The sequence below is a fragment of the Montipora foliosa genome, chromosome 13, assembly GCF_036669935.1.
Source record: "Montipora foliosa isolate CH-2021 chromosome 13, ASM3666993v2, whole genome shotgun sequence".
NCBI lineage: Eukaryota > Metazoa > Cnidaria > Anthozoa > Scleractinia > Acroporidae > Montipora > Montipora foliosa.
This window is the reverse complement of record NC_090881.1, coordinates 30,555,701-30,566,820: the sequence shown is the minus strand read 5'-3', so window position 1 is coordinate 30,566,820 and position 11,120 is coordinate 30,555,701. Positions and strand designations below refer to the sequence as shown.

Genomic DNA, 11,120 nt, shown 5'->3' with positions numbered 1-11,120 from the left:
CAGGTCTTGATAATACTTCTGCTAAAATTATATGCGAATGTGCTGATCTTATATCAGTTTCGCTATTTGGAAATGTGCCAGAGTTACTCTGTTGGTCAAGCAAGGTGAGCCATCCGATTTAAATAATTATCGACCTATTTCAGTCCTTTCTGTTATAGCTAAATTGTTTGAAAGGATTACTGATCAGTTGTATAACTTTTTGACTAACGAAGATATTATTTCAGGCTAATCATCAATCTGGTTTTCGTTCATTACACTCTTCTTTAACTGCCCTTCTGGAAGCTACGGATAACTGGGCCTTTAATATTGATCGCGGTAATGTTAATGCTGTGGTTTTCCTCGATTTAAAAAAGGCATTCGACACAGTTGACCCCGGGCGTTGACCACGACATCCTTTTATCCAAAATGAGCCTTTATGGAATACAAGGAACAACTCTTGATTGGTTTAAGTCTTATTTAACTAATCGTACACAACGATGTCTCGTTAATGGTTCTCTCTCTGAAATCTGTTCACTTAAATGTGGGGTACCGCAAGGAACAATCCTTGGCCCCCTCTTATTTCTTATTTATATTAATGACTTGCCAAACTGCTTAACATCATGCCAGCCTATAAGCTACTGTAGGATGTATGCGGATGACACCCGCATCACCTATGCTGGCGTTGATGTGAATTCAATACAGTTAAATCTGGATCACGACTTAGATAACTTAAACAAATGGCTTATTTCTAATAAACTTACTTTGAACAGTGCTAAAACTGAATTTATGCTAATTGGCTCCAGACAAAAATTGAGTACTTTGTCGAACCCAGGTAAGCTTTGGATTGATAATGTTGCGATTTAACATGTTTTCTCTGTTAAATCTCTTGGAATATATATTGATGAAAATCTACGGTAGCAAACACACATTGATAAATTATCTAAAAAGGTCGCTTCCGGGATAGGAGCAGTAAAAAGAATTAGACCGTTTGTCCCTCCACCTACTCTTCATTATATATACAATGCACTAATTCAATCTCATTTCGACTATTGCAATCCTGTCTGAGGTAATTGTGGTAAAACGTTATTTGACAGGGTACAGAAGCTTCAAAACCGTGCCGCTCGCGTCTTAACCTTTTCTAGCTATGATGCTGATTCTAATCGCTTAATTAGACAACTCGATTGGAAAGACTTGAGCACTCAAATTCAAATACAGAAAGCCTTAATCATGGTATACAAGTTTTTAAATGGTCTTGCTCCTGAATATTTATCTTCTAAATTTGTTAAACGAAATGTAACGCGTTATCCCCTGAGGGACTCTGTTAACAAACTATTTGTCCCGTTTCCGCGAACTAATTTCATGAAAAACAGCTTTAGTTAAAGCGGAGCAGTCCTCAGAGTCCTCTGGAACAGCCTTCCCTGTAATGTGAGAGAAGCTAAATCTTTAAGTCAATTTAAACGACTAGTTAATCTTCATTTTTAATGCAGTAGGGTATACACAGCATTCATGAAAAACAGGTTTAAGTTAGATTAGTTGTAGTTAGTTTTTGTATTTTGTTTAGGGTAGTTACGTCATTTTTAATTCTTATACTCCTGATGTTTTCACCGTGTTTAAATAAAGATTTTACATTACATTACATTACATTACATAGCAAAAACCTGAGCGAAACTTGAAAATCGAGCAGGATTTTGAGGTTGCTGAGCCATGTAAATGCGATAATTTTAGGCATGATGCTAGCAAAATTAACGATTTTTTACTTGCCCAAGGCTGGGAGGCGAGCGGCCTTTGGAAGTGGGAGAAATTCGGCTAAATTCTGGAGGCACTCGGCCGTGAGCGGTCTTGGAAGTTGCACACCTTGGGTGCTTACCACTTAGCCAAAAAATCCGGAAATTTCGGTTTGAGGTCAAATGGAAAGGCAATTTTCCGGAAAATCTTTTCGGAAATTGTGGACAACCCTCAGATGTAGTCCTCTTTTTCCGTTAGGAACGGAATTCGCGAAATGCTCGTACCATTTGCGAGAACCTTCCGTTTCCAGGCCCTTTCTCACAAGATCGGGATGGAATGCTGTGTAGCAAATGGTAAGCGCCATTCTCATCCGGTTGGTCATTAAATTCGGAAAATCGCTAACCTTTATGCAACGATCATTCCATCCGGATTATTTGGCTGAATGGTAAGCACCCAAGCTATTTATATTGTATACAAAAATTTGGTTTTATCAACGGAGTTGATAATGTAAATTGGCCACCGTACAGAGATTCAGATAGCTTTTAGAATCTCTATACGGACGCAGCATCACAGTTTCTTTAGAAACTACCCCTTCATTTATTTATATTGTATGTGACGACGAGTCGCATCTGAAGGGGAAATCGAACCGTCCCAAAAACCCATCAAATCACTCAGGACAACGCAGAAAATGGTGGGTGAGTGTTTACTTATCTGGCTGTCCAGAATTTTCGAAAAGAAACATCGCGATTTGAAGTCTTTATGGAACATTTTCCTCGATCAGTTGAATCGTCCGTTTATAACTGTCTAAAAATAACGTGACGTCACGCGCTCTCTCATCCGGCAGGGTTGACTGCCTGTGGTGTAAACATAACAACGCAGTTATTTTCACGCATCATATAACTTGGTCGTTATAAGTAACAGTTTAAGCTTCACTTGTTTATTCATCCCTGACATCAGAATGTTCGTTGCATTTCTACTGTCACCGCTTTTCCTCGTTCAAGTGACTTGCTCAGAAGCAAAGGTAGGTTATGCTATTTGAAGTAATTCAAAGGGAATTTGAAGTGGACATAACCTATTAATTTTAATGAAATGTTACCTTACCGAAAGTCACGTTCATGGTCGACAAGACATGCAGTTAACCAATTTCTAACGAGCAAACTACCCCTTATTAACGGTACAGGGGATACTCAGATAAGAAGGCAAGTATCCGTATCCAGCTCTGTAAATTATTAAACAGAAAACCAACGAGTACAAATATTTCGCGATATTGTATCGAAATATCAGTTGCACGATGGTCATCGAACAGATTCAGAAGATGTAAAACTGTAAAACGCCGACTGGAGACCAGGGGTAAAATGAAGATTACGTTAAGGGTAAAATGCAAGCTTTGGGTAAAGCGGGAGCGTGTGTGTCATATCACGCAATGCAGTCGCAATTCCGATGGAGCGACCATAGGCAGCCCAAGCTCGCGTCACTACAGACAGCCGTTGAGAATTTAAACGCGTTATAAGACTTTGTATGGGAAATAAAATACCGTCAATTATGAAGCCTAAAAAATGCTCAATTTAACGTTCATTCAATAAAATGAATAAAAATGACTCACCTCTGGTGTATTCTTGTGCTTTTTGGAGCTTATTTTACGGTTTCGGGAAGTCCGTGTTTAAACAGTGAAAACACGGACTTCCCGAAATGGTAAAATAAGCTCCAAAACGCACAAGAATACACCAGAGGTGAGTCATTTTTATTCATTTTATTGAATGAACGTTAAATTGAGCATTTTTTAGGCTTCATAATTGACGGTATTTTATTTCCCATACAAAGTCTTACAACGCGTTTAAATTCTCAACGGCTGTCTGTAGTGACGCGAGCTTGGGCTGCCTATGGAGCAACATGTTGGACATTCGTTGCCCTGATTGCATGATCCTTTGAACTTTCGGAACATCGATTAAATTATTTCTCAACAGATAATTTATGCCAAGAACCATCTGAACCATTTGTGCGCATCGTGCAATCATTGAAGTGTCGGGAATTCCACAAAGGATGACGCATAGATATTTGGCACCAAGAGAAAATGAGGGGTCAGAGAGGGAGGTTCAAGGCGTTGGCCGGGATATGTTATGTCCACGAAAGTTATTTTTAGACGAGCGGAAGTCTTTGTTCTAGGGGAAGTCTGTCTTCCGAGACGTCCGCATGCAGTCTTGCTTCGCTCTCAGGTTCTTAGTGAAAAGAGAAAATGATGGCGCACGTGGAAGGCTGATGAATATATATTTTCTTTCAAACATCGGACCGAGGTTGGCCTGCATGCGGACGTCTCGGAAGACTTCCGCTCGTCTAAAAATAACTTTCGTGGACATGACATATCCCAAGGGCTGGACCGGGAGCCTCCTTCTCTGTCCCCTCATTTTCTCTTGTTCGCACCCATGACGTGTTCTAATGTAAAGTTGCATTTTACCCCTCAACTGTTAGTGTGCATTTTACATCTGTCCTGCAGTTTGTGTTTTACAATGATCGATGGCAGGAGCCCATCTGGAGCGTGCAAATTCCATACAGCGTCTGTGAAACGGCGTTTTCACAAGTACGTTTATTTTTAGATTAGCCCTTCCCGCGAAGTAGGTCAAAAACAAAGGCAGTTCCGGTTCGGTGACCCTATGACGTCAGCTTAATTTCTTGTAATTGGTCATCGGGCTCCTGTGGGAGTCTCATTCGCGGGAAATTCAATCTAAAAATAAATCGGTCCGTGAAAATGCGGTTGCACGAACACAGTAGAGTTGTAGGCTCCGGTTCATGGGTTCCTGTCGATGGTAAATCGCTGCTATCTGTGGGTTGTATTTCCCTGTATTTCCTATATCTAATGACCAGCAACCCTGGCAGTAAAGGCACTATTTGGTCAAGGTGATGTATTAGGTGATGGGGGACAACAATGTGTTCCTATCAGGGTGTACAACACTTGTAAATACCCAACTGGTTTGTATCCGGCCAGTTGGGATTCTTAACAGTTTTTGTTGTTGTTCTGTTCAGTTGTTTCGTCCCTGATTGTGTTTCATTGGCCCTGAAAAGCCCCTTGGGGAGATGAGGAATGATCAATTAAGTATGTATTGTATTGTATTATTGTAGACCATGCCGATCGGGGCTTTTTTGTTTTCACAGGTATCTCCTCGAGACCTTGCAGTTTTTCTTAAAAGTGTTGGAATCCCCTTCGATAAATTTCTGCAAAGTGCCTTGCACCGTAAATATACCTTAACATCTTCCCCACAGTATGCCAAAAGATTTCAACTGCAGAATGACACCAATGATACTCCGTTGCATTCCCAGGGAGTCATCACGACTACAAGTAAGAAAAACCACACTTTCTTTTGAATGACGTTATCTTTTATTCACACAAGGTTAAAGCAAAATGTTTTAAAATTTCTCTCAAGCTGAGCTGGCTTGCATCACAAGGCTAAACTGCATAGCCCAACTAAGTGGGCTCATGTAATCCCAAACCGTAGTCATCAAATTGATGTTGTTGGTTTAATTGATTGACAAAAATATATTTTCATATAGTTTTGTTTTGCATCAAGTCAGGCTTTTGAAAAGTCTGGCTTCTGTATATTTTTTTTCATCCAAGGGCCAGATGAACAAAGTAGAAGAGCCGGATCTTGGGAGATCCAACCAGAAAATAATTTATTGACTGAAAACAAAATAATAATGCAAAGCTGGCAGTATGGCTGTGAGGACCTGTAGTTCAGTTTTCTGTTTCCAGTATTTCTTCAGGCCAGGGAGTTACAATCATTGTTTTGAAATACAAATATAAATATAAATATTATACAAATATAAAAATTGTAACGGCAAATCATTTCAGTAATTTCGCTCCCTGAAGAAGTCAGGCCGTGCCTGAAGAAATATTGGAAAATGAAAACTGAAATATACATCCTCACAGCCGTACAGTCGTGGTACAGCCAGCTTTACATTATTATTTTGTTTTCAGCTGAAATTCCCGGCGGAGTTAGAAGGGACGAAGAGCTGAGATGTTTTTCTTTTCTTAACTGATTCACTGGCGGAACTTTTCAAGTAGCTTATATATGTAACAATTATTCCATGAGCGCGCGTTGGATATGAGATGATAGATAACCAACGAGGCGCGTAGCGCCGAGTTGGCTATGATCATCTCATATCCAACAAGCGCGAGAGGAATTATTGTTTTATTAAAAACGTCCCCAAAATATAGAAAACTAGACTACAATAAAAATAAAAAGGCCCAAAAAATCACGCATATGCTTGCCGTGTTTGTAGATCATGGTATAATGGCTCATAACCCATGATGGCTTAGCCAATCAAAACTCTCGATTGCATTATACAATGATCCAGTTTTAAATAAAATCAATTATTCCATTAGGTTTTAAAGCTATTCTCGGCCTTGGCCTGCCTCTTGTTATAAGAATCTGTCCGCGTAACCTATCTTTCCCTTACGTAGTAGCTGTATTGTCGACACAATGCTTCAGGAAAATAGTGAGCACAAGATTAGACTGCGAGTAGTCTCTCTTTTGCTGTAGAATCGTTGAAATGAACGCGTACTTTGAACTTTTTCAATGACTGAAACTGCGGGTCGCAAATACCGCCGGCGTTGGTTAGAGTGAAAAGCGGGACTGCAATGGTTTCATATTGCGTCTTGGAAGCCCGGTGCTCCGGTGACGGAGTGTGCGTATTGGTCGATTTCGGGAGAAGCGATGACGTCAACTTTGATAAATGTCGATCAATTCTAAACTCGCGGTAATTTGGAGGCAGTTTACGATGAGAATTTAAAACAAGAGAAGGAGCCGCATTCGCTTTTCTTCAAAAGCAAGATGTTTTGGCCATTCTGCCCACAGATTTAATTAAAAGCTTTATTGATAAAAATTTCACTGTTGCGAAAAGTGTTATCGACGCTCTTGTGCCAATGCTCCAACAATTCGTTTCACCAGAAATTAAGGATTAAAAATATCAAGCATGCATTCCTTGCTTCCATCATCATCTGCAGTAGTCTTGAAGACTTTTGATCCCGGGGGGGGGGGGGGGGGGGCCCCCCTTATAAAAAGGACGGGGGTGCACTTTACCTTTTAGGGGTTAAAAAACCGGTTTTGGTACGTCCTAGGGTGTTCAGCCTCAAAAGGTCCAGAGCGGGAGCTTTAGCGGTACCTTTCAAGGTAAGCATAACCCTAAAAGCTACCGCTAAAGCTCCCGCTGTGGACCTTTTGAGACTGAACAACTTTAGAGGTACCAAAACCGCTTTTTTAACACCTAAAAGGTACAACGAGCACCCCCGTCCTTTTATATGGGTGTTCCCCCCACCCCTTCCACCCCGTGGGTCTTTTGATTTCGACCTGTGAGGGGTGTGTCGAATTACATTCGCTTAAATCTTCCTTCTGTGACATCGCTTCCTTTGTTCTGGGATCATCTGTTGCTCTTTCACACAAGGAGAAACCGAGTAACGTTGGACTGTAGTAAATTCAAAAGCCTTTCTTCTCCCTTCTGACATGAAAGGTTAAAAATGTTATCCATGCTCACGTACAATGTCTTCGGTGGTTGGGCATCTGAAGGCTCACCGGCGCTGCTTTTCGATGGAAAATTGCCATAAATTATTTTGAAGGAACTCTCAGTACATGAAGGCCAAATTCCGAAGTGGACGGCTCTTTATTTGTTGCTGTTTTTTTGGCGTGGAATCATCGCTCATAACCTTACCCTGTAGCATGATATTTTTGCAGGACTTTTATTTTGCGGATTTAACCGCAAAAATTAAACCCCGCAAAAAAACAAGTGCCACACGGTATTCAATTTTTGCTGGCGAACGAACAAAACTTACACATAAATTATCGGCACAAAACGCTCATTGATTCCCGCGAGAATATTCTCCAAATGGGCATGGCAGGCAGGATTATGAAAGCTGTCAATCTGTCACTTAGGCTTGATTTCCAGCCATTTTGGGAGTGCGGTTAATATCCTCCTTCCAGTGATGTGGGTGGAGGAACGAGGGTGCACAAAACGGGTTGAAATCGAGCCTATCTGTCACTGGGGTTCCAAATCTTTTCGCACTAACAAACGTCCGCGGTATTGCGACCCGTAGTTTTAGCCATTTTGAAGTGTTCATTCGTTTTGTTTCAACGATTTAGAGCAAAAGAGAGACTACTCGCAGTCTAGAACAAGATCAACCAGTGATGTCCTCGATGTTCTTTTTTTGGTTGATTCTAGATCTCACTGGTGCCATGAATTAAATTGGATTTCTTAAAATCGTGAGTACAGGGTGACTACTGCAATTTACGGTTGTGCTCATAAGCCAATCGCCGCTTCTAAACGGGGTCAAGATCTCAAATAGTTTTTTTTCGCAGCCGGGCGATAACATGACCGCCATTTAAATACTCCAGTAATCCATGAAAACCTCAGACTACCAAAACACCTTTCATTATGCTGTTTCTGGGATTGACACCATTTCCAATCTAATCCTTTGTTTTTGCAGAAGAGGGAGCCCCTTACAAGCTAGTTCAGGCAAAGTGTGAGCCAAGAGCCATTCCTGTCAAAATACCTAAAAGTCCAGGAACAACGATATTTCCCGACTACGTGATGCTCGACCGTTGTGTTGGAGGTTGTCCTTACACACAGGATATCACCCACTGTGCTGTCACTCACCAGGACAAGATCAATGTCTTGGTCTCGAAAGTCACTCCTCTCTGGACTAAACTTGAGCCTGTTGTAATGTACAGACACACTGGCTGTGCGTGCGACTGCATCGAAAAGCCAAGCGCTTGTGATTATGCGAAGCAGTGGTGGGATGTGTCATCATGCTCGTGTAAATGCATAGCACAAAACAGTCATCATTGCTCCTCAGTAAAACAGACGTGGAAGGAACACGAGTGTGAGTGCAGATGCACTCATGTCCCGACTCACTGCCCCGTCAAGAAAGAATGGGATTTCATAAACTGCGGTTGTCGCTGTTCAGCAAGTTTAGCAAGCAACTGCAAGGCGAATAACAAATTAATCAATTCAGTTACTTGTGAATGTGAAGAGCCAGACATCGATGTTCTCAGTTGAACACGTAACACGCGTTGGCGGGTTTAATTTAGTTGCAGGATGGACACTACCAAGTTTTTCCCCGCAAAGCAAACCACTACGCAATCTTAAATAGAAAGCATTCTTTGAATGGGGGGAGGGGGGATTCCTAAGTACAAATGATAAATTATACTAATATCATAATAGCTAAACCAAGTGCCAATTACGTACATTGATGTGAAGTAAACACAGTCTATTTTAAGATTACTTTAAACAAAGGACACGACGTATCTTTATATTGTAGTGATTTTCAAATTGAAATAAAAATGGCAATGAAGGATTATTTAAAGCCGCATACCAAAAAGCTAACTCGGAGTTAATTACGGAACTCCACCAGTAAAGAGAGGGAGGAACAAGTTCACAACGAACAAACTCTAATTCAAAACGTCGTTCCAGTCATAGTTATTGACTATGTTCCAATTTAAGAAGAAGCGCGGAAGGTGCGTGCGCGTAATAAGCAAACAATACCAATGTTACAAACAATCTTGACCCCAGAGTTCTTCTCTTGACCGAGGGAGAGAAGAGCTCTGGGGAACCCTGAAACAAAGTGTCTTCTCATTGATTTTCGTGAAGAACAATCAAAAGCGTCTCTAATTGGTGCATTCATGTTAGCCGTTTATTTGGAGAAAAGTCATACCGGGTACGTAAGAGGGTCACCCGCCAACCCGAGCTACCCTGGGTGAGCTAACGTTTCTTACATTTCCTTACAAAACGCGGCGAACCGTTTTCATGAGGAAAAAAGTTAGCTTCGACAGTAAGGACACCCTCTTACCCAGGACAACTTTTCTCTATCTAAACGGGGCCTTAGAACTTAGCCTTATGGTACACCATAAAGGGGAGCATTTCAGATGATACAATGTTTTCAATCAAACCATGATGGCACTGTTCTTTTGCCTTCGTAGCTGGGCGGGATAATATTAGGGAGCCTTAAAGGGGCAGTGTCACGCTATTTTAGTCAAAAAGCAAAACACTAAAAGACGTCTTTGCATTAAGACCATCGTGAATGAAAACCAAAAAAAGTAATGCTGAAGTTTTGTTGCCAATGGCCATTTAAGTGCACTGAAGCTAGTTTCAATCCAGTTTGGAGACATCCTCCGAAAGTCACCTAGAGTTAACTACGAATGGCTCTTTGGTCCTCTTTGTGTCATATTATATTTCGTATCACCTCAGTGAGTTTTCAGGAATGTTATATGTGTGAACTGGAGTACGAATTTAGAGTTTTCACAAGATTTGACCTAAAAATAGTAAATTTAGCATGAGAGAACCCCTTTTTGAGACGCAGCAATCGGAATCAATCAACCGGAAGTGAGCTGTTTTTCCCTTTTAATTTGTCCTTACGAAACCACATTTACATTTCTAAGTATCTTTTCTCCATCAGAGATGATGAGTGTGAAAATCTGGGATACATTACTGTCCCGTTGCGCGATACGTCCTAATTGCGAGTGGACCACGAATGGAACGGGGACTAGTAGTGATAAAGATTTTCACCCGCGGCCAAAACACAACGAAGCAACCATCACTCTCACGCGTTTATATTAGAAAATAATTCTGCAAGAAAATATACACTTCTTTGCACCCTTCGTAAAGAAAAGAACGCCTGTTTCAGCTTACACAAGTAGTAGTACAATTACAGTGTTATATGTCAGGTTACAATTGTATTTTGAACCTAAAACATAAACATCGTAGACCCATGCATTGGTTCATGCATACTCTTACTCCATTTGTGGTAAAATCTTGCATGGTTTTCTTTCGTTTGGGCACAGTCGCGGAGCCAAACGTATGATTCGAGTGCTCAGTCAACATAACAATTTGTAACGTAATGGAGGATAGGGTTTACAACTAGTAACGGAGAAGGGCAAAATATAGAAAACAAATTATATGCCCTTTATTGCTTTAAAGATGACTGATAACTTCTGTTATGTATTCAATTAAAAAATAAATAAATAAATAAATAAAATGACTAAGAGTATATAAATAACGAGAGTGTTATGTAGTAAATAAAATAAAATAAGGAGCACAAAATCCAAAGACATATTTAGAAGATAGTACCAGGGAAAGGATATTAATAATGAGTAAGATAAATAGAGGATATTACATGGCCGTGCGGGGATACGAATTTTATCTTCGAGTGCTGAAAGTAATCTAATTCGTATCCCCAAGCGGCCATGTAATGTTCTGTTTACTATATAGATATTGATGAAATGTCTAGATGTAAAACAACTTGTTTTATTCAGTTTCGAAATGATGAAAAAGTGGTCACCAACCGCTAAACTGATCATGACACGAATGTTGTGTAACATAAAACAAGATATGAAGGTTATGAAAAACAAATCATGATAATGTCAAATTTTGCAATA

General features: G+C 40.4%; 1 protein-coding gene across 2 annotated transcripts; it reads left to right on the top strand.

Annotated features, from left to right (window-relative positions):
* Positions 1–2,031: 2,031 nt before the first annotated feature.
* On the top strand, positions 2,032–11,120 carry LOC137982467 (uncharacterized). Of its 2 annotated transcripts, none has more exons than XM_068829559.1 (3): positions 2,032–2,149; positions 4,852–5,035; positions 8,174–11,120. In XM_068829559.1, exons 1-3 carry the CDS (start codon positions 2,147–2,149, stop codon positions 8,743–8,745), a joined length of 759 nt encoding a protein of 252 aa, XP_068685660.1. In that variant the 5' UTR covers positions 2,032–2,146; the 3' UTR covers positions 8,746–11,120. The 2 variants fall into 2 exon arrangements, with proteins under 2 accessions (XP_068685660.1, XP_068685659.1); XM_068829558.1 differs by lacking the exon at positions 2,032–2,149 and adding an exon at positions 2,541–2,725 and having other exon boundaries at positions 8,174–11,116.

Excerpts from the sequence above, each read along its gene's own strand:
- LOC137982467 (XM_068829558.1), top strand. The coding sequence starts at position 2,663 with ATGTTCGTTGCATTTCTACTGTCACCGCTTTTCCTCGTTCAAGTGACT. Across the intron at positions 2,726-4,851 it reads TGACTTGCTCAGAAGCAAAG|GTATCTCCTCGAGACCTTGC; the intron begins GTAGGTTATGCT and ends TTGTTTTCACAG. Across the intron at positions 5,036-8,173 it reads GGGAGTCATCACGACTACAA|AAGAGGGAGCCCCTTACAAG; the intron begins GTAAGAAAAACC and ends TTGTTTTTGCAG.